A 25,976-nucleotide genomic window follows, 5' to 3' on the forward strand; every position below is an offset into this window, starting at 1 on the left:
CCTGCTCCAAATGAAAGTTATCATTTATTACTGGAAATAAGGCAACCCAATTGCTATCCTATGGGAGAGGTAGGCCTCACAGTAGTGCAAAACGAATTAAAGAGATTTCACTACCAGGACATGTAAAACATAAAAGTACATGTTCAACTTTTTAAATACACTGCATCCTGCCCTATGGGTGACATGTATGTATTAAAAAGGATGGTTTGGGCCTGGCAAAAAGTAAATGTTGCCAGGTCAAAATGACAGTCTAAAACTGTAAACAAAGGCTGCAATGGAAGGCCTGAGACATGAATAAAGGGCTACTTAAGTGGGTGGAACAATCAGTACTGCAAGCCCACTAGCAGCACTTGATTTACAGGCTCTGAGCCCATTTAGTACCACTTTACTAGGGATGCACCCTTTTAATTAAATAGGTCAATTGGGTGCAGGCCAATTCTACCATGGTTTAAGGAGTGAGCAAAAGCACCTTAGCACTGGTTAGCAGTGATAAAGTGCACCGAGTCCTAGAAGCCAACAAAAATGGGTTCAGAAAACAGGAAGGTGAAGGCCAAAGGTCTGAGGGTGACCCTGCACACAGGGCAAAGTCCAACACATACATATAAATATGTAATACGATTGTAATGTTTCTATTTTTGAGTCTCACTAGAAAAAAACTGAAGCTTTCTGGCAGAGTTTATTTGAGCAAGAAAAAAATCTAAGCATGCACATAGAAGGGATTGTGTTAACCATGTCGTGCGATCAGAGGCTAGCAATTGATTGGTCAATAGTTGTGTAACTGACACTGAGTGAAGGATTTACTCTTTTTTTTGTCTGCCATTGTTTTGAGAGCTTTTGTTTCATCCCACTTCAGCCATTGCTTTGTCGGCATAGTGCTCGAACATTTTTGATCAGCCCCCAGTATGACTTATGGCTGTTGGGTGGAGGCAGGACGGGGTTAGTAGCATCCACAAAGCTTAAGCTAAAAATGATGGATAAACTATAGCACTGCTGATTAAGCTGCTGGAGTTGGCAAACTCCATTTGATTGTGAAATGAATCCTGTCATGTAAGATGGCGGCTGCGTCAATGTGATGACTAGCAGTGCCCAGCTTTGGTGAAGAAATTCCTTTAACAATCCATTGAGAATCATCATCCGGCATGTTTCACAGTACTGCTTGCGTTCTCTGTACTGTCCACTGACAGTTTCACTCACCGCTTCAGGGCCCACAGTAGGTCATCTTCAGCCATCAAGTCCCTGATCTTCCTCCACAGCTTGGTGCACCACAAAGGCAGGTGCTGTAGCCTCTCCAGATTCCAAAGATTTGGAGTCTGTGAAAACTGTCCACCGTTATCACCAACACCACCGGGGGCACACTACTTTGACTACCACAATAAAGACCACCTTTACCAACATCACAACACCATATTCACCTTTAGACAACCACAAGTTTCCAGCACCACCATTACCATCAATATCACAACCATCAACAACACCAATATTATTAACTTCACAGTTACCATCACCGCTATTATTATGACCCCAAAGCAACCAACAATACCACCATTACATGACTTTACCACCACTGTTACTACTACCATTACAGTTACTACTACCAACACCATTATCACCATAACTACCACCACTACTACTAACACCATGATTACTATCACCTCTACTACCGCCACTACTATTACCATCATTACAACCACCACTATTATAACCAAGGCTGCTACCAACACCACAACCACTACTGTTATCTCAAACACTACAATCACCATTGCACCATCTGTGCCATCAACAACAACATTGTCATTGCCATTACCACCTCACCATTTCCAGTCCAACTACCATTACCATCATTATTACCACCCTTACAATTACATCACCACAATTACTACAAGCACCCTCACCACCACCACCATTACATCCATCTCGGCATTAGCACCACCATTGTCACTACCAACACTGTCATTCTTGCCACTAGCACCACCACTGTTATGAACAGCATTACCATTACCACATCCGTCATTACCTCTACTATGACCATCACATTTACTAACTTTACCATCAGTATTGCCAACACCACTGACATTATGATGAAATTTACCGCGATCAACCCACTATCACCACCAAAATCACCACTGTCATCACCACAACTACCATCTCCACTAACACTACCAGTTGCCCCACCATCTACACCACTATGGCTACTGTTACCCCTACTACCACTACTACATCACCACCATTACTACACCATTGGCCTTACTATAATCACTGTCACCTCTACCACCTCGATCATAGTGTGCAAGATAGTTGTGTGTTTGATTTGAGCATGAGTGTGAGAGAGAGAAGTTGTATTTTTTTATTAGTAATAAAAAAGGGTTTGTTATTTATTTTTTAAACTTCTGCAACATACTCTGCCAAATTCATCCATCGTTACTAACCTTTAGCCCTGATTCTCTGTAAGATATTTCTCCTTTCTGCTTATCTCTGTGCTAACCTTATACCATGTCCATCAAAGAAAGTCCCCATCCTAGCACCACCAATGGGACTGTATGAATTTATAGTAAATAATTCTGCTCTTTGTTTCCAGCAATGGACTGTCCTGCAAACAGCAGCTTCAGCATCTGCTCCAACATCTGTGCTTCCAGCTGCTTCGGACTCGTTGACCCATGGGACTGTCCAGAGGACTGCGCGGAAGGCTGCGATTGTGATGGGGACCTGCTCTTTGATGGACAGCAGTGCGTGCCAATGGACATGTGTGGATGCTATGCACATGGAAGATACTACCCGGTACGAAACAACTACAGTGATCATTTAACATACATGACATACAAACACACAAAGGGGATCTCCTGGCCCCTGGCAAGTGAGAGCACTGGAATATTCACTGTTTACTTCCAAAACTCGAGTAAATGCGGTTTGCCACGGTACATAAAATCGTGATGTTGCCGCGTACAAGTTTTCAAATAATCACAGTTAAAATGTGTAATTACAAGCGTACGTAAAAGCAACGACATAGAAGAACCACCCTTCTCACCTGCCTGTGCAATCAAGCACCAGACTCCCCTGCTTGCTGGCAGGAAATGCTACATGTCTAGCTGCAGTAAAGCACCAGAGGCAGCGGCTAATTTGTAGAAAAATAAGTCTCTCGTCGGGAGGCTGCTTACACCAACACAAAGTGCCAATATCGGCAACAGTTGTCACAAAACACATAAGTACATAAATAAACCACACAACACTATTGTAAGTGGAGAAATATTGCTGCAGGTTTATTAGCATAAACAATATGCAAACATGGTGGCCTAGAGTCACCATGGCAACGCCAGATGGTGTATACCTACTAATGGGAGGGGCCACCCCTCCCATCCGTGGACCCCCAGTCCACTTGCTTCACACGCCCCCTGCCCCGTGAGGGGTGGGCGGAGCATACATGGCAGCCCCCGGTTGCTCAGACCCACAACCGCCTGTCGGCTAACGGGGCGCCGTCGTTCTTCCAGGGGACAACGCTAAAACATCCCTGGGTATCCTGGCTTAGCAGCCCGCGGTACTGCTGCATGATGTACCCCTTGGTATGTGCAGACCCTGGATCGCCCTGTAACTCCTCCACAGCCTTGGGAGTGGCCACCTTCACAACCAGGGCCCCCCACCAAGGTAGACCTATTAACTTACAACCTGCTGCAGCCAAAGCTTCCCCTAGGTCCAGTAGGAGAAAGTCCATGCCTAAACTAGAGAGGTGCACCCCATCTCCCTCCAGGCACCCTGTGGACTTGACGTGTAAAAGACCATGCATGATGAAGCCAAGACCCTTTGCTCTGCGCAACTGCGCATGGCTCCCGGTAGGCCTTTTTACTTACAGCATGCTGATACCGGGCTTCTCCCAGGTCCAGCCAAAACAAGTCTACGCCCAACCGGACCGGCGGCCAGCATGCACCATCAGGACAGGTGCCCCCATCCTTTCTAAACTCCCCCGTGGATTTTTGACTGAAAGGACCGTAAACCCAAAACTAGGCGTTGGTCCAAAGTTGCCTTTGCATGACTAAATAACAATCCCTTTGACAAGACACTCCTGCTTGGCAGTGCCAATGCGGGAGGAGGTAAGCGTTGCAAGCCCGCCTTACTTCCTCTTTCACTCAGATAGAGTATGTCCATCGCATTCCATCAGTCACCACCAAATGTGAAGCCTTGCCCTCCCAAAATTCTGCTAGTATACCAGGGAGAGACAGGAAAGAGTGACCACAGAGGGGAACCAACATGTAAAATTCTTCTCTATTTTGAATACTGGGAAAGCCAATTATTCTCCTGCTAATTTGTAGCTATAAAAGTGTTACCCCGGGGTTTCCCTTAATCATATGGACCATATCGCCCCCGTTGGAAGGCCACTTCCACAACCTGCATAGCTGCCAGCCACTGCTGGAGGGCGGGAGAAGTTACCCGGTATCGATACTCGCATCAATGGTACCGGTTTCGTCGAACTCAAGGACGGGCTACTAAGTGAGCAACCAGGCTCTGCCCTTGTATCCAGACGTCAAACTCAAGCTCCTCTAAGTTCTGCTGCTTTACCTGCCTGTTAACATGAATCCCAGGGCAGACCACCGGCCTCTACCCATGCATGGCCCTGCCTGAGCTAAAACACCTCTGAAAAGCATGACAACAGGCTAACCACCAGCATTGCATTCTGAATGTTCCTGACACTGCCAAGAAACATGCGCATAACTAAAGCAACTGTCCCCATGCCATAAAAGTATCAATTTAGCCTTCTATGCATGCAAGATGTGCTCTTGTGGCGATCTGCATTAGTGCTCCCTCCAAACCAGCAGCCCTAACCAGGCAACCCGCACCCTCTTGGCACTGGCACACTCCCGCCCCAGCTGCCCTAGAGTGCCTGGTCGTGTGTAGCCACAACCTCACGTTTTGTCACTGACGTTATATCGGGGTATGATGACACTCATCTAACTCTACTGCTGAGTGCCCGTTGCACCATCGCAAGTATGTCTTTGCCTACTCAGTGTCTGGCTGCAAAGTTAGATGACATAGGCAGCCCAGTCCCGGGCGAAAAAGCAGCTTTACAGTTTCTGGTGCTATAGACGGTACCCGTAGCCTGATGGAACAGAATGCAATTCCCTTGCTCCTGTTGAGCACGAACCCACAACCAAATGCTCACCATGGTTCAATACCTTGCTGCTACTAATCATTCCCTAGCAGAATGTTGACAAATCTATGTTCAGCAATGGCACTACTTAGCATTCTGCACCCTTCTGCCAGTGCCGAAAAAGACCTTTGTCATGCTGCCTGGCCTAATCAATCTTGCCCTGCTCTAGAAGTGCCCGCTTCAGCCCTAGAGCAAACAATTCGCCAGTAACCCCAAACTGGCCCTGATGCGAGACAAACCATGCCAAGGCACACAGGTGAGTGTAATAGCTAATCGCAGGTCTAACAGCGTCAACAGGCATCCCCAGCTTACAATAGGAGTGATGGAGTAAGGGAATCCAGTGAGATAAAGATGACAGCCTCCCATCTGACCAACCGTGGTGGGAACCACTCCTGTATATTCTAGTACAAATGGTCCCAGTTCACCTGTCACTGCCTGATGTACGTGACCTAGGTACATGGTCCCTCTGCATGGCGGATGCCATTGAAACCAACATCCAATCCCCGATAAGTACCACTATCTGCCTACGCTACAATCTTGCCTGGCGTTCCTTCATGCCCAGATATACCATGCGATGATTGCTCTCCTCCATCATTTGACATGACCACACCAAAAAGAACAAACACAGCGAGAGGAAGCGGCCAGTGACCTGCCCCGAGACTCTATGAAATCCTCCTACCGAGTGATGTGAAAGCTCGCCACCAACCTCTGTCCAAGCCTGCCAACCCCACAGGTAGTTGGACCCGTATTGCTCCAAGAATTGGAGGGGGGGGGGGAGGAGGGGCAGTCCTCTCTGGAGATGTGTGTAATGGAGGACATGTGTCCTAGAGTACCTATTGTTTGGGTGCAAATATCAGTACCACGAGTACCTGATGTGTTTAATACTAATAACAGTACTAACAACTCAATCAGCACAGGGCTAGTTGCCCCCCGTCTTACAACCGTGTGTGACAAACAGGGAGATTAAAGGAAGGCTGACCCCAGTCAGACACAGAAAGACCCACCACGTGGCTGTGCCCAAAAACCACCATCCCGCATCAAACAGACCCGATGGAAAGACAACAAGAGCCTAACGCTCTACACCCGCGTATACCCAGGAAATAACCAATCGTTCAACAATCGAGTAAATAACAATGGACCTCCTTTCAGCATCTGAAAAGCCTAGCCATTTCAGAAGTAATCTGGGACCCCAATGCCAGGCATCAGTGCAGGCCTCGGCACCTGTGGTGTGTGTGATCTTTGCTCACTTCCGTGTGAGCCAGGGCCCGCGATGCATACTTTCTTCATGATCGCTAAAGCACACGTAAACCACCCTAGCTGTTCCTTGCCGCTAGGTCATCCTACCCTAAGGAGCCCCAATGAACGACCCGGTAACATTAACACTCACTCAACACTAAGCGTAACTCTTTGCTTGGCCTAGGTGCTGAATGCAAAGTGACACCTCCCCTGCTCCCGACCACAGTGGTGAAGCGTCCCAGGAGTGCCCGGCTAATATAAAAGACCCAGAAAGAACCGAGGGAGCCCTGCACAGCTACAAGTGTTTTCCAGAGTAAAAACTGGTCCGCAGGGCTACCCAGCATGCTCAGGCACTGGACATGGCATACAGACCGGCCACCGACACACCGCGCATTTACTAGGTGTTCCAGGTCCACTCGGTCTCATTTTCAAATGTCTGTGCAAGTGAGCGCAAGGTGTTAAAACGATAAACATGAGCTCCAGTTACCTGACATACTGAGCACATAACAGCGCATCCCTAAATTTACTACGCGAGGAGTACTACCTACACCAGCCCATCTATTGGCTGATCAGTGCCTATAATTGCATATAGTGAACTAATTCCCCATCCTAGCACAGATTGCAGGGCCCACTGAGAGCTATTCTACCTTATGTCAGCCTGCCTGCGGCAAAGAAAGCTGGGCTTTCCCCTACACCAGTAAGCAGCCAATTCTACACGAAAGACACCAACAGATCCGCGTGCGCCCTGCGCAAGCTTCAAGAGCGATTAAAAGATAAAACTGGTCTGCAGGGCTCCCCAACTAGCTCAGGCAAAGACTATGGCATGCAGCCCGGCCACCAACACACCGTCTTCTGCTAGGTGTCCCACTCGCTGAAAGGCCTGAATGATCGTCATTCATAACATTACTCTAACGCGCCTTGAGAGTTCATCTCAGTTACAAGTAAAAGTGAGTGCACACGAAGGTGTAGAAGCGTACATGAGCTCCAGTTGCAAGCCATACTGAGCACATGTCGCTGCATCCCTATATTTACTACAAATAGCACCACCTACCACAAGGCCAACTATTGACTGACCAGCAGAAGCAAATGAAGAACAGGGTCACAGTGCGCGTGCCCGGACTGGAAAGCAGAAGCCAGCTGGCGATGTGCACCTAGTGCTGGTGATGAAGCCGACCACCTTTTACCCAGCTCCCGCAAAGAGCCCCTTCCAAGCCAGGGGGACCCTGCAGTACCGCCTTCCTTGCACCACAAAGATCCAGGCGGGCCGTACTGCACACCATATATATATCGCGCGAACTCCACCCGAAGGTATAGGAGCGCTATACATAGCACCGTATTTAACTTACACACTCAGGCACGGGGAGGTAAGTGATTTGCCCAGACTCGCGGGAAGTGGACGCGAGCTCGAGGCTCGAACCTTGGTTTCCTGCACCAGAGGCGGCAGCGCAGCCGACAGACCACCTCCTCTCCCAAATCCCTTTGCATGATATTAGTAAAAACAGAGGAGCAGGCGAAGGCCTAAATGATGTTCCCAGAGCTCCACCCTGCCGTTATAATAACAGTCAAACAGAGCAGCGCTACCTCCCAGTGACCTATATATAGCCAATGGCACGAGTACTATGCTCGACCCGCAGGAGAGGAGACCGAACAGTGTTGATCTTGTGCTGAAAGACGAACATGGTGAAAGAGGACAGCTCTGCGAGCTTGCCCTCGCACGGCATTTAAATAAACCATGGTAGCTCACCGGCACTTACCACCTGCGAGCGGCGCGCTTATATAGGCTAGCTGCCTCAGGCCGCCAGAAGGCCCCACACCCCTGCTGCGCGCCTGTGTTTCCCCACTATGTCCATTCTGTGGGAGGGGGAAGCCGGGCGGGTGTTATAAGCCCTGTCCCGCCGCACACCAGCGTTAGCCCCCTTCCCTAAATGCCTTTGACCATACACAAGAAAATGCGTCCCTATAATACATATAAAATATGTTTCCAAACTAGCAAAATTGCAAGAGTCGCAATTTTAGGATTTTAGGGGTGACCCCCCCAGTAACATAGCGCTGCCTGCCTTAAGAAACTATTTCGCCCGCAAAATAGGCCCTACACTCGTTGCCAAGGCTGCAGCATCATGGTGTTCCCCTTTGGGCCTCCCATCCAAGTACTAACCATGCCTGACCCTGCTTAACTTTCAAGATGAACCATGAACGTGCAAATTCCAGAGGAGCCGGCTGCGTGTGCGAGGTTGCCTGACTAGCGCTAATCACGATCCTCAGCAAGCCCAAAGGGCCTAAAGAGCAACACTAACAAGCCTTGCAGATTCCCCCGAGCCGATAGCGTAACATCGTGCCCCTCCAATGATCGATAATGAGCGGTAGACAGTCGTGGCACAATGCAAATCTTCCTTTATTACATAATTTGGCAAGCCTCGCCGCTTCCTTGATCGATAGTGCGTTGCACGAGATGAACAATCGTGCGCCCAACACAAAATAAAGTTACTACCAACAACAGCAAACACGCTCAGCTGCGCATCATGCCTGCTGTGCGTGGAATGACTCAAGTGCTGTAGAACTCACACACTCTCACGGTAAAACGGCAATGCTGTGGCAAAGGGGCAGAGCTTCACGCGGTACATACAAAACGCCAACAGATCAGAATGGTCACCCTATAGATCCTTGAAGACTACACCTTCTGCTCTAGGCCCGCTATGACATACCCGCCGAGACACAAAACAGGCCTCCCATCCAAGTACTAACCGGGCCCAACCCTGCTTAACTTACACACAGTGCCCTGGAATCACCTCAAGACTAGTAAACTGCATATGAGAGCGATGCCAAGGGAAAAACAATCGTGCGCCCAGCGCTAAAGATATCCGTCCACTAAATACCCCAGCCCCAGGTGTCGGTGCCCCCCCCCACCCTGACAGGACCTGCAGGGAGCCTCTTGAGTAGCGAGTCAGTGATACGCTTGAGCAAAGCGCCGTCACCGCGTATGCAACGCCAAGATCCGTGCATCATCACACCGAAGGCAGCCCAACCCCCAGTGAGCACGCGGGCGAGCTCCCCGAACAGGCCCCCAAAATCTGCGGCCATCGCGAACGGCCCACAGGAATATCAGTGCGCCATGGGCCCGAAGGAATAGGAGCGCTTTACATATTGCCGCATTTACACTTACACTCATAGGCGGGGAGAATAATATAATTGCCCCCAACAATCGTGCGCCCAACCCAACATAAGTTACAACATAACAGCAGCAAACACGCTCCGCTGCGCATTGTGCCTGCTGTGTGTGGAATGGCTCAAGTGTTGTAGAACTCACACACTCGCGGTAAACGGCAATGCTGTGGCAAGGGGGCGGAGCTGCCGCTGTACATACAAAACGCCCTTGAAGACTACCCCTTCTGCTCTAGGCCCGCTATGACATACCCGCCGAGACACCGTGGGCGGGGAAGGGGGCAAATGTGCGCACCAAAGACCGGGCTGCAGGTAGGGCCTAGTCCCGGGTAGCACTCATGAACATAGCCCCACAATTCAAGTTGTCTAATATATGTATAGATTGCATGTTATATAGCGTAAAATATACACCCAACTGCCGTGACATTGCCACCCGCAATGCCGTGACTCGGATCCGAAACCGAGGTTGCTGCGGCCACAAACTTGACCCGAGGTAAAGGTGCGCTTACATGAGCCCCCCCGGGGCAAGGGCCACATGCAGGCACGGGGAGATAAGTGATTTGCCCAGCAGACGGGATGTTAACACGGCTTCGAGGCTCGAACTCAGGTTGCCAGCACCAAGTCGGCTATCACCACAACCAAACACACCCCCGGTGCCAGCACAACGAAAAAATTTGGTTGCCGACCAAGAGAAAATTGCACCGATGCAACGCCCGATCCGGGACGGAGGGAGGGAACCCAATAGTGCCCCCCCCCATAGCCCCGCCACCCCGGATGCGGACACAAAACACAGGACCAGTGGGCCCGCCAAATCGAGGCACAGAAAGCGGCGAAGGCAAGACAGGATCCGGGACGGGGGTAGGAAGAGAAAATTAATTCAGCGATTATGATGCTAACAACAAAACAAACTGGCATTCAAGATCCGGTGGTGGGACCCGAAACCTTGCAGCAACCAGATAACCCCCGTGACCCAAGACGTGGACGCGACCACGAGGCCCGAACCCCCGGAGCTGCGGAGCACACCGCGCACCCCCACGACCCCCACTCAGCACGCACAGCGCTGGCCCAGGACGGAGGGGCACCACTGCCACGGCTCCCCAGAAAACTCGATCACCCACCGCAATTAGAGCAGCTCCGAGGTCACGACCGAGTCGGCGCCAAGGTGAACGAGAGGACAAGAGGGCGAGGAGGGGGCGGAGACAGTATAAATAGTCCTGTTTCCTCCCCGCCCCCGCCAGAAGCAGCCATCTGCTGGGGTCTCCCCTGGTGCAACCCAGGGACTAGACCTCCCACCCCTGTGCCTTCCTGTGGCACTAAGGAGGCCGCCCTCTTGGGGGGGGGGCGCTGCGCAACCTCCCCCCCCCCCCCCGGGCAGCCTTACATTTCTGCTGTTAGCGCCGCCTGAAAAAGAACCACCCACTAATACCCATAAACGTGGGGGCGAGAATGCGACGTAACGGTCAAAGCTGTCGACTTAGACCTGGAAAACAGGTTCGAATCTCGGCGTCGCTTAACATCCTGTGAATCTGGGCAAATCACTCAATCTCCACATAAATGAATGTGCCCTTAACTAGTGCTAAAAAAAACACGCGGGTGTTGTTGATTAAGTGTCGGTGGTGAGCACGGAAACCTCTGGCCAAAATTAGGCCCTGGCCAGAAGTATGGCAGATGGGAGCCTCGAACGCAGTATCCCAGATTTTGTTGCGTTTTCAATCGGGTCTTAACACACTCTTACAGACAATTAAAAACAGGCCAAAGAATGGCCCATTAACCGCCCTGCCCTCCATGAATTACCAATACTGCAGTCAGCATTAATTTGGCAGTCAACTTTAATTTTGGTGGGGCGGCGGGATGCCTGCAAGTTTTACCCTATTTTTAGCGGTTCATCTCACGAAGACGAGCCTAAGGGTGAGAAACTGTCACGTGCAGTCAGGGCCGTTTCTAGGTGTTTTGCCGCCCTAGGCGAGAAATGAAAAATACCGCCCCCTCCGTTTTACTACCATCACTCTCTCCCCCTGTCATCAAGGCTAGAAGGATTAATGCATTAGAGATTCCCAAACTCATGTTTTTTGCCCCCCTCCCCCTTTTGCCGCCCTAGGCGGCCGCCTAGTCTTGCCCAATGGTAGAAACGGCCCTGCGTGCAGTGTTACTGGCCCCATCATCATTCATGGAGCACTCGTAAGAGACCCCGAGCCTGCTCCCTTCATTCAATACCTCTGCTCTCTCTGTATGCTACAGTGTAACAAGCAGGCCATTTTCCAGCGGTGCAGTGTAAAAGGGTAGGATGAAGGGATGAATCACCAGTGTATTTTGAACGCCTTTGGAAATTCTTTCTACACATTGACAGCCGTATGACCTTTGAGCTATAGAGGGGATCCCAGCCCCAGCCTGTTATAGCAGCATGCAGATCACAGTATAAAGCGAAGGAGAACTGGAGTCATGCAACAGGCTCTGTGTTCACCAAGATTTTAAAACATAGCCTGGAAACATGAGTTCCCTTGTTGCGGTCAGCTCCTCTCTGTGGCTATGGAAGTCCATTCGTTTGAACGATGGATGTGACATCTGCCATGTTTGACATGGAGTATCCCATTTGCAAAACTCCAAGGCTCAGGGGTCTGTTTGCTGTTAAGTGCAGTGCTTTGACTGTAATGTACTTGTAATATGGCGGACAGAATATCTGCCATGTGGGTGAGGGAATATCCCGCCTGTAAACTCAAACGAGGCCATAAATAGACCTATATAAAACAGGTGCAGCACCCTGTGTGTATGTAACATTTGTGTTGGGTTTTTCTGAAGTGTTATGCACAAATGCTGACATTTGGGTTATTAACACATTTTCATGGGGTTTTGTCCTCAGCGTCATCACACCCAATGGCTGGTATTAGAAAGAAGAGCAACGCGTGAACCAGTAGTCCAAATTGTGCTCTGCTCCCATTTGGCAGGCACACACAAAACCTTTGTAACAGCTTTAAGCTCGTTTCTTACCACCAAAAGAGAGCATTATGGTTGAAGCGGGCTGTGAGAGTCCTCGGCTCTAACGCAGTAAAAACGAGGAGCACCGATAGCCACACTGGTATACTCATTACTTTATCAAGATGTTGTGGAAGCCATAGCCTGAGGGCTGTATAATTGCAGGTGCGATGCTAGATCAGTTACTGCCACATCTGATGTTTAGAATGATGGCTGCATCACTCATGTCATGTGGTTCATGTTAATGCTTATTAATAGCTGCTGAAGACACACAATTGATGGACGGAATGCAGAACAAATCAAAACATTCACCCCCAGTCAAGAGATCTGGGTTAAATCCATCATTCTTTTGCTCACCATGCCACCCCAGTTTAGACCTGGCCATATGCAAATCAGTCTTGATCCTGTGCCTCATGGGAACAGTCCAGCCCGAACTGCCAAGCCAGGTCCTTCCTGGACCAGAAACAAGCATCCTAGGACCGGTTTCGGGGTTTCACCCCTCTTCGGCCAGGATAGCTTGATTCCAGTGGCACAGTGAGCCCGGGACCCACGTCTGGGCATACCTTGCGCACTTAGGGCGAGAAAGCAAAAGACACACAATTGATAGACGGAATGCAGAACAAATCAAAACATTCACCCCCAGTCAAGAGATCTGGGTTAAATCCATCATTCTTTTGCTCACCATGCCACCCCAGTTTAGACCTGGCCATGTGCAAATCAGTCTTGACTGTAATGTACTTGTAATATGTCGGACAGAATATCTGCCATGTGGGTGATGGAATATCCCGCCCGTAAACTCAAACGAGGCCATAAATAGACCTATATAAAACAGGTGCAGCACCCTGTGCGTATGTAACATTTGTGTTGGGTTTTTCTGAAGTGTTATGCACAAATGCTGATATTTGGGTTATTAACACAATTTCATGGGGTTTTGTCCTCAGCGTCATCACACCCAATGACTGGTAGTAGGAACAAGAGCAACGCGTGAACCAGTAGTCCAAATTGTGCTCTGCTCCCATTTGACAGGCACACAAAACCTTTGTAACAGCTTTAAGCTCGTTTCTTACCACCAAAAGAGAGCATTATGGTTGAAGCGGGCTGTGAGAGTCCTCGGCTCTAACGCAGTAAAAAGGAGGAGCACCGATGGCCACACTGGTATACTCATTACTTTATCAAGATGCTGCGGAAGCCACAGCCTGAGGGCTGTATAATTGCAGGTGCGATGCTAGATCAGTTACTGCCACATCTGATGTTTAGAATGAAGGCTGCATCACTCATGTCATGGGGTTCATGTTAATGCTTATTAATAGCTGCTGGTCATCCCTTCTTTGATTATTGCGTCTTAAGTAGACCCATAAGAATAGATCATACCCACCAAAGTGATGCCTTTGAAGAGCACAGAAGATGAAATATTTTACTCCATTTTCATATAATTTATTTGAAAATAAGATAATTTTGACGTAGTTGGGATAGACTTGAATTACAGTACCTAACGCGTTTTATCACAGCTTATTAATGCAGCCTTCTCTCTCATTTGCCCCATTGTTATTTTTTTTTGTTTGCTAAATGGGCAAACTAATCGAATCTAGTATGCTCTGGAAATGCCAAGATCATTCGGTGAGTCAGAGTTCTCTCCATCATTCAAGCATTTGTATCCTGTTTTCGTGTGAGGACCGGTGGTGTACAAACACGTTCAGTTTCCTAGGACAATGTAATGTTCCTGATGTCCCAGTGTTGCTAGCTACTGGTACATAATCGCTCCAGGCAAGGTGCAACCTATCTTAACAAAGACCTTTAACATACTGCGTGAGGCTGGTCCGATTCTACTCCTCGAAACTCGAAAGCATATACAGTAAAACACACAAAGGTGGACCGCGCGTGGCCGTGGCACAGGTTATCCGTGCAGAGGCCCATGCAATGCGTCACAGCCACTAACGCTTCCTAACGTTCAACGCACATTCCTAGCTCTATACCCCAAAGGCTTTCACTCTAAAACGCGCAACAAATATAATCTTATCACATCAATAGCACTCACCCCTATGCCAAGTCAGTCGCGGACGGCATTAGGGGGGGGGGGAATGGTGGGGTTGGAGAATGGGGTCGTCGCGGGAGGGATGGGGAGGCGGGAGGGGTTTAATTAAAATATATATATAAAATTAAAACGTACTCAGCTTGCCTTCTGGATGGTTCTGACTCCCGGTTCCCGCCGTCCTGCGCCAATTCCTGTGCTATGTTCCACAATATTAATAATAATGTGTGTGCTCACCTGTTACACTACAGTGAAATAAGGGTCCCATTTGCATTTTTGTGGATGGCCCGTCATTCGGCCATGGGAATGGAGAAAATTGTTCCATCTCCATGATGAAGGAACCACCCACCACATTGATAAATGCTAACCAAGCAGGCAGTCATTTGTAAAGCACTGGAAAGAACCACTGTCACACCAGTTCCTGTCAATGCAACCTGCTCTTTGGTGCACGCATGCCTGCAAAAAAGCAGTGCTCTTTTTTTGAATTTTCAAAAAGAAAATCCCAAAACTGGATTTTCTTTTTGAAAAAAAAAGCAATGACCCCCCTCGCAATGGGAGTCACCTCCCAATTCTCATAAACCAGGAGGGCAGATCTTCATGTTGGCAATATGTATACTTAGCTGTGACTGAGTTTACGTACCGCCAACATATATATTGGGCCCTAAGTTTGTTCTATTAATGTTCACACCGCCTCCTCATCAACCCACACCCAGTTCCATTGCAATGGGTATAATGTAAATGTATGGTGCACACCTCACGCTAATTGACATTGCTGTTGGCTATGTTTTCTATGCTGTTTGCTTGAATAAAATCTATATTAAATGTTTTCAATGCTGCCTCCTCGTATCCCCCCTCGCTTCTGTCTTGTGCCAGTCTCCTGCTCTTCAATACATCAACCTGACCCTAGCTGCCCATGTTTCCTCCACAGCAGGGTGAGGTGACCCTGGCAGATGACTGCTCCAGATCCTGCACCTGCAGTCCGCTTGGTGACCTGGTCTGTGAGGACCACAACTGTGCAGATGAAGAGATGTGCACCAACGAAGATGGAGTCATAAAGTGCATCAACAAAGGTAAGGGGGCCTGGTTATTAGACCGCCTCCCCCCACAGCACCCACCCTCCTTCCAACAACCTTAACTTCCCCTGAAATAGCAGAACTGAGTGATCCCTGAATTAGTTGATTGTTTTTAGTTCCCTTAGCATTCCGCGTATATCGGATGCTGCGATTATTTGTGTTTTGTTTTCTGTGGCTTTGAACCGTTGTTTAAATGACGGCTTAACCTGAGCAGTAGCCGTAGTTGAGACACTGTGGACCCTGTGCGACCATCACTTTGTTGTTATTGTTATTGTTAAATTAGATTTATATCGCGCCCAATCACCTACAGGTCTCTAGGCGCACGGAAATCGATGGTCAAAAAAACAATAAACTAGGCAGACACAGAATGAAGGCACTTCCTGGTTTAAGTTCCGCACAGGGTTCTTTTAAACAACAATGTTTTTAGCATCCTTCTAAACCGCAGGAGGTTCCCCTCCCTGCGCAGCACCTCAGGCAGCGTGTTCCATAGCTGAGGAGCTAATACAGAGAAGGCTCTCCCTCCCTTCGTTACTAATTTGTAACGGGGGCAGACCAATAGCTGAGAATCTGAAGATCTAAGTGTTCTCACTGGGCTGTACAACTCCAAACGATCTCTGATGTAAGCTGGTGCCTGACCGTAAACTGCCTTGTGAGCCGTGCATAAATTCTTAAATTCCACTCGCTCTTTAATAGGGAGCCAGTGCAGGCTGTGTAGCAGGGGGGAGGCCTTAGTTCTCCTTGGGAGTCTAAAAATAAGCCGTGCAGCGTCATTCATCACGACCTGCAATCTGTTGGTCAAAGTTTTAGGTAGGCCGAGATAGAGAGCGTTTCCGTAGTCTATCCTTGAGATGACAGTCGCTGCTACGATTGAACGCATCATTGATTGAGAAAGGACAGGGGTTAACTTCCGCAACTGTCGAATAATATTTGTACAGCTTCCCACCACGGAGGAAATTTGACTGGACATTGAAAGGTCACAATCCAGCTTGATCCCCAGACTCTTTACATTCATACTTGGTTTTGGAGCAGGGCCTAGCTCCGCTGGCCAATAGAGGTCACTCCAAGGTGAGGCGGTAGATGGAATCACCAATACCTCGGTCTTATCTGGATTGATCTTCAATAGATTTTCAGTCATCCATTGTACAGTGTACCTCAAGATGTTCTGAGCATTGAGTTGTGCGGTCCTTGAATTGTCGACACTCAGCAACAGCTGTGTGTCGTCCGCATAGTTAAAAACTCTACAGCCCCTGCTGGCCAGTGATGCAATCAGAGGTTGTAGGTAGAGATTAAATAGGAGTGGGGACAGGGCTGAGCCCTGTGGCACCCCACATTCCAAGGTCCCTACCTCAGATGTTTCATCCCCCAGTTGTATCCTTTGTGTTCTTCCCAAAAGGAAGGATTGCAACCACTTAAAGGCCAGGCCTTTGATCCCAAAATCTCTCAATCTCTCCAAGAGTAAGGCATAACTGACCGTATCGAACGCCGCTGATAGATCTAACAGAATCAGGGCGCTCGGTTTCTTACAGTCCGCCATGCCTCTTAATTCATCCAGCACCGAGAGCATCACCAACTCGGTGCTGTGATGAGCTCGGAACCCTGCCTGACGCTCATGGAGTAGATGGTGAGACTCCAGATACAGGGACAGGGACTTTAATACATGTTGTTTCAGTACTTTTGAGAGAAAAGGCAGCTGGGAAATAGACCTGTAGTTTTTTAGCACCGCAAGGTCCGCGCCAGGTTTCTTCAGTAGAGGCCTTACACGTGCCTCCTTGAATTCCACTGGTAGATAGCCTGTTTCCAGAGATCTATTAAGGAGGGAAATAATACATTCCTCCAATAAAGGACGAGCTACACGAAAAACACTGGGTGGGCACGGATCTGCTGGAGAGCCAGATTTAATTTTTCCCATCAGTTTTTCCAGACTCAACACATCCAGCTCTGGAAATGCTGTAATAGTGCAGTCAACTGAGTTATGTGGGGTCGAAGTTATGGCAATCCCATTTACCATCCCACTTTTTATTTCCATAATAATGGTCTTCACTTTTTATAAAAAATACACTTGGAAAGAGTTACAATTTATAGGGGACTTGGAATTTTCAGGTTTTTTACTTAATTCTAACAGAATTTTAAACGTCTCTTTCTGGACATTGGCTGCCTTACTTAGTCGGGACTCATAATATTCTGCTTTCGCTAGGACAATAAGCTTTTTATATAAGTTAAGGGAGGCTTTATAGAGATTCCTAGCTGTATCTTGCTTAGTTTTCCTCCAACCTCTTTCCAGGATTCTGAGCTTTCTTTTATGCTCCCTTAATGATGGTGTAAACCAGGGGGGCCCCCTTACCAAGTCCCCTTTTCGACTGTGATCTTACTGGCGCTATCTGGTCAATAGCCTGAGCCAAGCTCCGTGTTAGATCCGTGTATTCTCGGTCCAGACTACATTCCAGATCCGAGGACTGGTTTATTGACGGTAGCACCTTGGTCAAAGCTGTTAAATCAACCTCTGCCCATTTACGGGTTCTCCTGGTTTCCGACGATGTGTTGTGTATATGGCCATCTATACGTATCTCACAAGACACTAAGTAGTGATCTGACCATATGCATGGTGCAACGTCTTTAAGAGTAGCATTTGTGTCTGTCGTCCACACAAGGTCAAGAACATGACCTTTAATATGTGTTGGAACATCCACAAGTTGTGTAAAGCTCAGGGTGGCCATTATGGTGTCCAATTGACGGGTAGCCAAGTCCCGGTGGGGGTTATCCCAGTGCAGATTAAAATCTCCTGTGACCAGAATTTTTGTATATCGGGTACATAGGTCCGACATAATAGGCCCAAAGAGGTCATGAAAGAGTGGAGAAGAGTTTGGTGGACGGTAGACTGACAGAACCACCCAACAGAAATTATTCGTGGCTATCTTTACCCCAAGCAGGTCAGCTAGGTCCACTGACTCAGATAACAGTCTTTCAACTGACAAACTCTTTTTAAAAAGGATTGCTACCCCTCCCCCCGAGAACCTCCCGGGCGGTTATGCCATATGGCATCATAGCCCCCTGGGAGAGCGGCAATGATGTCAGGCATCGAGTTATCATGCAGCCAGGTCTCCGAGAGGGTCAGGACATCGATGTCATTGTCCTGAAGCAAGCTATAAACTTCCACATGATGACAGTGGAGTGATCTAGTATTTAAGCTGGCAATCCTCAATGTAGAGCGCCGGCCTAAGGTGGTAGTCTTATGAGGGCGAGTTATAGCGTAGTTTTTAATAGTCATCAGGGTTTCGCAGTCCGGACCCTCTCACCTTTATCCAGACTGCGCAGCTCTTCTGAGGAGTAGGTAAGCCTATAGCCAGATGTCCGAGCCACCGGGCCCGTCCGTGCGCGGATGGGCGCAGACGGGCTGGACTCTGGCGTGACTCCGGCGATGCTCTGGCGAACCCGCCGCGCGTACCCGCTGCGCGTCCGCTTGACCGGCTTAAATACCGGTCTAGCGTCCTTGTGACGACTAGACCGCTCCGCTCCTCAGCCCTCACCCAAGATGTCCGCCGTTCTGGCAGTGCAGTGCAACGTGGATGGGGGAAGGGGCCCGCTCCAAACGCGGTGCTCTCAAGTTTTTAAAGTGCAAGTATGTGGCGGTGAATAACAGGTAAAATCAGGGTACAATGATGAAAAACAATTTCAACTTAAAAGAACAAAACGGGAACTTTAAAACATGCTGTAGTGCTCCTGGTGAGCGCGCTACGCTCTCCAACTTGCTAGAGCTTCTCTGTATTGCCGGAATAATGATCTCCAAAGTAACCGGCCGCCTAGTTTACCCGGCTTAAGTACCGGTCTAGCGTCCTTGTGACGACTAGACCGCTCCGCTCCTCAGCCCTCACCCAAGATGTCCGCCGTTCTGGCAGTGCAGTGCAACGTGGATGGGGGAAGGGGCCCGCTCCAAACGCGGTGCTCTCAAGTTTTTAAAGTGCAAGTATGTGGCGGTGAATAACAGGTAAAATCAGGGTACAATGATGAAAAACAATTTCAACTTAAAAGAACAAAACGGGAACTTTAAAACATGCCGTAGTGCTCCTGGTGAGCGCGCTACGCTCTCCAACTTGCTAGAGCTTCTCTGTATTGCCGGAATAATGATCTCCAAAGTAACCGGCCGCCTAGTTTACCCGGCTTAAGTACCGGTCTAGCGTCCTTGTGACGACTAGACCGCTCCGCTCCTCAGCCCTCACCCAAGATGTCCGCCGTTCTGGCAGTGCAGTGCAACGTGGATGGGGGAAGGGGCCCGCTCCAAACGCGGTGCTCTCAAGTTTTTAAAGTGCAAGTATGTGGCGGTGAATAACAGGTAAAATCAGGGTACAATGATGAAAAACAATTTCAACTTAAAAGAACAAAACAGGAACTTTAAAACATGCCGTAGTGCTCCTGGTGAGCGCGCTACGCTCTCCAACTTGCTAGAGCTTCTCTGTATTGCCGGAATAATGATCTCCAAAGTAACCGGCCGCCTAGTTTACCCGGCTTAGGTACCGGTCTAGCGTCCTTGTGACGACTAGACCGCTCCGCTCCTCAGCCCTCACCCAAGATGTCCGCCGTTCTGGCAGTGCAGTGCAACGTGGATGGGGGAAGGGGCCCGCTCCAAACGCGGTGCTCTCAAGTTTTTAAAGTGCAAGTATGTGGCGGTGAATAACAGGTAAAATCAGGGTACAATGATGAAAAACAATTTCAACTTAAAAGAACAAAACGGGAACTTTAAAACATGCCGTAGTGCTCCTGGTGAGCGCGCTACGCTCTCCAACTTTGATTGGTAGATCATCACTTGGACACCAAGAACTTACTGCTGAACTGGATTGTTCTGATCACCGTTGCCATCCCTTAACACTGTTTTCACCTCCGGTAATGTTTATTATCAATGCAAATAAACATATGTTTGGAAAAAAAAAAGTAAGGGAGCTGTATTTCTGTCAAAGTCCAAAAAAGCAGGACCTTCATCCAATCAGGCATGTCAGAAGCTTTGGTGGGACCATGGGCCAAAACATTTGTGGGGCCTCTCTTAGATTTGTGAACCAAGAAGCGGCTCGTAATTAAAATAGACATGTTCTGTAGGGAAAGTGTTTACCGCCACATATGCATGATGTCATGTCATCTGCATTAAGAGGGGACAAATAAGGCTTTTGCCCTACTTTAAGCCTATTGTACTAAGAGAGTGGTGCCCCAGAATGTGCGGGGGCTTGTAGTAAAGAGCCTCGGCCGCCCTAGACTTGTGACATCCCACCATACAGTACATGAAGACAAACCAGCTGGCCGTGTCACTACATGAGCCGCTCTGTCTAAGGCACCCAGATGTGGAGCGGGCATGCGGTGGACCAGATCCATCGCATTAAATGAGTGAGACAGTCAAATCCGACCATAGGAGCCATGCGAGTAACTTCTTGATGGAGCAGTTACCTCTACATCTACATGCATGCCGGAAACCCTCATGGCAGCTTTGGGACGGGTAGAAATGTAATATCTATTGAAGATCATGCCATATACTTCTAGAAGAGCAGGAGTATGTGATCAATTCTGTAGATGGAGAATTTGGTTTGTGAAATAAAGAGTGGTGATTTTTATACTTTCTAAAGGAAGATCCTCACAGCTCTTCACAGCCATTTCCAAATATGTCTGTGCAAGGCTAAGTTATTTGGGCACTCTCTGCTGAGCTTTAATCTCCAATCTAAATTAGGTTTTGCCTTTACATTGCATGTCTCTGTGCTCCTTCTGAGTCACATCAGCCACTAATTGTCTGCCTCAAACTGGGCTCCTTTACTTTCTACCTATTAGGAATGGGTCCAGTGTGTAAAATGACCTGTACTTCATCTTCTCATCACTCCATAGATGTAAAGTGCCTGGCTTTATAATGGCAGTTGGCTAGTTCTTTGATACCCATTGCCTGATGGTTGAATTTCAGTCAATTTGTCAAGGGTTATTCCTGATTCTGTTTATTACCAAATGGCGAAGGAACATCTCTCTCCAGCACCACCCCCTTTTGTTTGGACCGTGAACCTTTCCATAGCAGTTCCCCCATACTGGCGCAGTTTCTCTTGATTTGGGATTGGGCTAGGATCTAAGTCTGACGGATCATGGAATAAGGACTGTGCTGCAGGCTGGTACATTGGGGTTAACACACCATAAAGGCTGGTCCATTCCTTATATGGAGGCAGCCCCAATCAAAGACTTGACGTCCACCTGCCTTCCCATTTTATGATGAGTGCCTGTTTTCTCCACATTTTGCAACATAGGATTTTTAGGACTGCATGTTTTATTCCCATCATTGCAATATGGAAATAAAGTGCCTACTCTCACTTCTGCCCAAGAAAGAGGTCATTCTTTCCCGTCTGTTTGCTCCTTTGTCAGTCACACTGGATCTTCTTTGCTGTCCAAAGACAACAAATATTCTGTCACCCTCTAGAGGTGAGGTGAGCTGGCTGAATTGCAGTGTTGCTTCAGGACACAAGCTTGCAACAACTGTCAGGCATTTGGCACTTTCCAGTGTCTAAGGTAACCTGGGTCTTCATTGGTTCTTCCATTCCTGATGCTACATGATTTATTTCAGGTTAAAGCTTTTCTGATGCTCTGCTCAGCCAGATGGTCTCACATTCTAAAAATTCCCTCTTGGACTTGCATTGGGGGCCTACATTCCACATGGTTTTAGGTTTGCTAGAAGACATGCAGCAATGTATTGGGGAATATTTCCAAGTATTACCAGTATTGATAGAATCAACAATAGATGTTTATTCACAGATATTTATACCCTAGTCTTTTATGTTCTACCTGGGGTCGGACACAAATAATGCTGAGTACCACAAACTAGTTTGCATTCAAAACAACCAGAATTGAGGCTGGTCCGCCAGAGTACACTAGCATATATATTCTATAAATTATTCTAATCCAAAGTGTTTAGTCACAATGAAGTCAAAACCACATTTGCTTTCAAGGCATAATGAAGTACTGAGTTGCAAAGAAGTGTAACCAAGAGCAATGTGCAGTCCAAATGAGAAACACCTTTAGTAAACCCTATCTAACTTAATCTTCCCAGCCCTTTGGGTCAGTGGGGCACACACTCAATGCCTTGAGAAAATGAGATAAGACAACAAAATAGTTTGGCTACGTGAGTTCGAAAAACTTTAAAAGGGATGAGGGATCACAACCAATCACCCTGGTATTAACCCTGATCAACAAGCGATAGGAAGCCGCCCAAGTTGTTTTCTAGTAATGTCCATTTGTTATTGTTTTAATGTGTTATCAAGAGCTCTTGCACTTACTTTACAATCAGTTAATGAAATGCTGCAGAAAATGCGTGAAAATGTGACACAAAATTGAAAAACTGAAAGACAGAAACTATATACCTAAAAGAGTATAACTAGAATCATGCTGTATTGATAGGAAATTTATCAAATGAAGTCGACAGTCTCAATTACTACAGTCCTCCTGAAAGTGAGGGCAGCAAACAAACAGCAACATCCTGAGTTTCATTGTACCTCCTTCTCAGTGTTGAGGAGTCTCCAATGAAGTGAAGCCAACAAACAGCAAAAATGTTGAAGCCAAATTCGAGCAAACGGCCCAAGTGACATTGGGCGATCGGTCAGAGCACCTCAGATTGGCCACCTGTTTAGGACGGATATTCCAAAGCAGTGAAAGCCTAGCAATTCTGGAAAGGAAAACAAATTAAATTAAATGAAATTTGGATTTATAAAGCGCGCTTATACCCTCAGGTGTCTAGGATAGGCGGCTCATCCTGATATGTGTGGGGGGTTCGAGGAGACGTGACAGCTAGTTGTTAAAAAGCAGAGTTTTTAAAGCTTTACGGTAAGCCAGGAGGTTGTTGTCTGTCTTCAGTCCTAGTGTGAGTGAATTTCACAATCTAGCTGTGCCTGCAACAAAGCTTCTCTCCCCCCAGGAGGCCGTTTTAGCCCTGGGGACTACAAGATTTGTGGATGTTGCTGAGCGGAGCTGCCTCTCTGGAAGATACCACTTGAACTTGTTTGCCAAGAAGTCATGGCCGAGTCCATGAAGTGCCTTAATGGCAATGCAGAGGGCCTTAAATTCTATCCTTCTTTTATCAGGTAGCCAATACAAAGTTGGTAGGGCATGTGCCACCGATTGATGTTGTGGGATATCAAGCAGAATACGAGCTGCTGCCCTTTGCAGAACCAGCATTTTATTGAGAAAGCGTGCACATGTGTTAAGGAACAGCCCACTACAATAATCCAATCTGGACAATATAAGCGCTGTTACCACCGCTTCCTGGAGTTCAAATGGGATGAAAGGAAGGATCTTTCTGATGGTTTTCATCATGAAAAAACACAAGGAGGTGATTGCATTGATTTGCCCCCGAGCGATAGCTTGGAATCAAAGTAAACTCCAAGGTTTTTGAAATTAGAGACAGGAGTAGGGATTTCGCCCATTTCCCGTGGCCACCAGCTTAGTTGCTAGAAAGAGGTGTCATGTCCAAATAGAAACACCTCGGTTTTACCTGCGTTTAGTTTGAAGCAGTTTTGGGACATCCAATTTCCAACTGTGCACAAGCAATCTTGGAATCTTAGTGCAGTGTCCCTGGGATCTCCAAAAAATGATACCACGATTTGTGTGTCGTCTGCATACGACACTGTTTTGAAGCCAAAGGATTTTATGAGCGAGCAAAGAGGGGTAACATTCAGGTTGAAAAGTGTTGGACTCACTGAAGAGCCCTGTGGCACGCTGCAGGGTAGGGTGAACTCGGATGAACTGTGCCCATCCAGCTCTACCCGTTGTTCTCTGTCAGAGAGAAAGGACTTCAGAAGAGCCAGAGCCTTGCCCCTGATCCCAGCAGAAGAGAGGTGGCGAACGAGCCGATTGTGGTCAACCGTATCGAAAGCCAGAAGGATCAGAGCTGACTTCCCACCTTTATCCAGAACCTCTCTGATTTCTTCCGACACATTGATCAGGGCCAGATCGGTGCCATGTTGACTTCTGAAACCATATTGAGCACGGTCTAATAGCTTGTTATTCTCCATGAACTTGGTAATGAGTGATCTCTATACACTGAAAGAAAACCTCCAGGAAGTCAGGGACATTCAGCAGTGGCTGCTGCCAAAATAAAATGGTGGGGTAGTGTGGTGGCAAATAATTAAAAAAAAAAAACACTCTTATCTGCTTCTCCCACTGCAGCTCCGTCTGCCGGATCCCTCGTTGCTCCTTTCTTCTGTAAGTCTCTGGGCCAGCACAGGCTTCCAGACTCTCCACCCAATCCAGATGCTGCTCTCATGCTGTGAGAGCAGTGCCTAGATTGGTATGAGCGGCCTGGTAAGGCACTCACGTAGGGACTGGGAGCCTGTGCCATTTCTTCACCCAGCTGTGTAATACAGGTGGGTGGAGAAATTCTAAGAGCGCATGTCAGTTTGGCTGGCCTAAGACAGCAGGCCAAGCTGACATGCGCACTTATAAGTGCCCTCCACTCCTCCTCCCTGTCCCAGCGCTGCGGAGAGAGGATTGCCGGGCCCCGTCCAAGATACTGCACCAGCATAAGGTGCAAGTGAAAAATAAAACGATGATAGAATTGTTTTATTACTGTTTTATTTTTCACTCTAAGTGGGGCAACGCTCTTCCACCACTATGGAGGAGCCGCCTCTGTGTTTTTTTTTTAAATATAAACATCCACTTTGGGATTTTGTATTTGAAAAACGAAAATTAAAAAAGGATGCTGTGCCGGAACATTGCCTCCAGCGGAGCTGTGTTTCTGGCTACAGTGGGTGTATTTACATGTGGGTATTGTTTGGCTGTACCTGGATTGGAAACAGATTTCTGATGGAAATTAGAACAAAGGTGTGATTGATGGGAAAATGTGCCTTACTGTGAGTCTTTATAATGTATTCCCAGAACTGTGTGGCCAGTTGTGTCTTTGAGGTATGCACATCTGGCTGTGGGCTTTAGCAGAGTGTGTCTCTGTCAGGGATGTGTGTGTCGTTGTGTGTCAAGAATAGGTGACCATGTTAGAAACATGTGTCTGGATACATGTGTGTGGAGTTGTGAGAGTTGGCAGAATTCGCTCTTTGAGAAGGTGCAAACATGCAAACATGTAAGGTGGTTGGGCATATAAGTGCAGGAGCAACAGGTACATACAGGCAAGAGAGGAATCGGTGCATGTAAGTTAGAGGAAATCTCGTGCTCATATTTGAAAGGACACTTGGTGCATTCACGTAAATGGGTACTAGAGCACACAGGTGAAATGGTGAAATGCAAACGATTCAGGAGTACATACATAATGGAAGGTATGTGCGAATGGGTCACAGAGGGATAGTTGCTTACAGGATCGCAGGGGCTATATGCACAGGTTAAGTCAACACAGGTCAGCCGAACCTATGTTCACTCAGATGAG

The 25,976-nt window shown here is 47.9% G+C and overlaps 1 protein-coding gene across 1 annotated transcript in view; it reads left to right on the forward strand.

The window, feature by feature from the left end:
- The window catches only part of LOC146809136 (IgGFc-binding protein-like), a 453,503-nt gene that overhangs the window by 328,186 nt on the left and 99,341 nt on the right, over positions 1–25,976 (forward strand). Inside the window, exons 26-27 of the mRNA XM_085615950.1 lie at positions 2,576–2,775; positions 15,457–15,598. Coding sequence (XP_085472076.1) covers positions 2,576–2,775; positions 15,457–15,598 — 342 coding nt within the window. The remainder of the gene's footprint in view (positions 1–2,575; positions 2,776–15,456; positions 15,599–25,976) is intronic.

The sequence above is a fragment of the Triturus cristatus genome, chromosome 7 (assembly GCF_964204655.1).
Source record: "Triturus cristatus chromosome 7, aTriCri1.1, whole genome shotgun sequence".
In the NCBI taxonomy this organism is placed as follows: domain Eukaryota; kingdom Metazoa; phylum Chordata; class Amphibia; order Caudata; family Salamandridae; genus Triturus; species Triturus cristatus.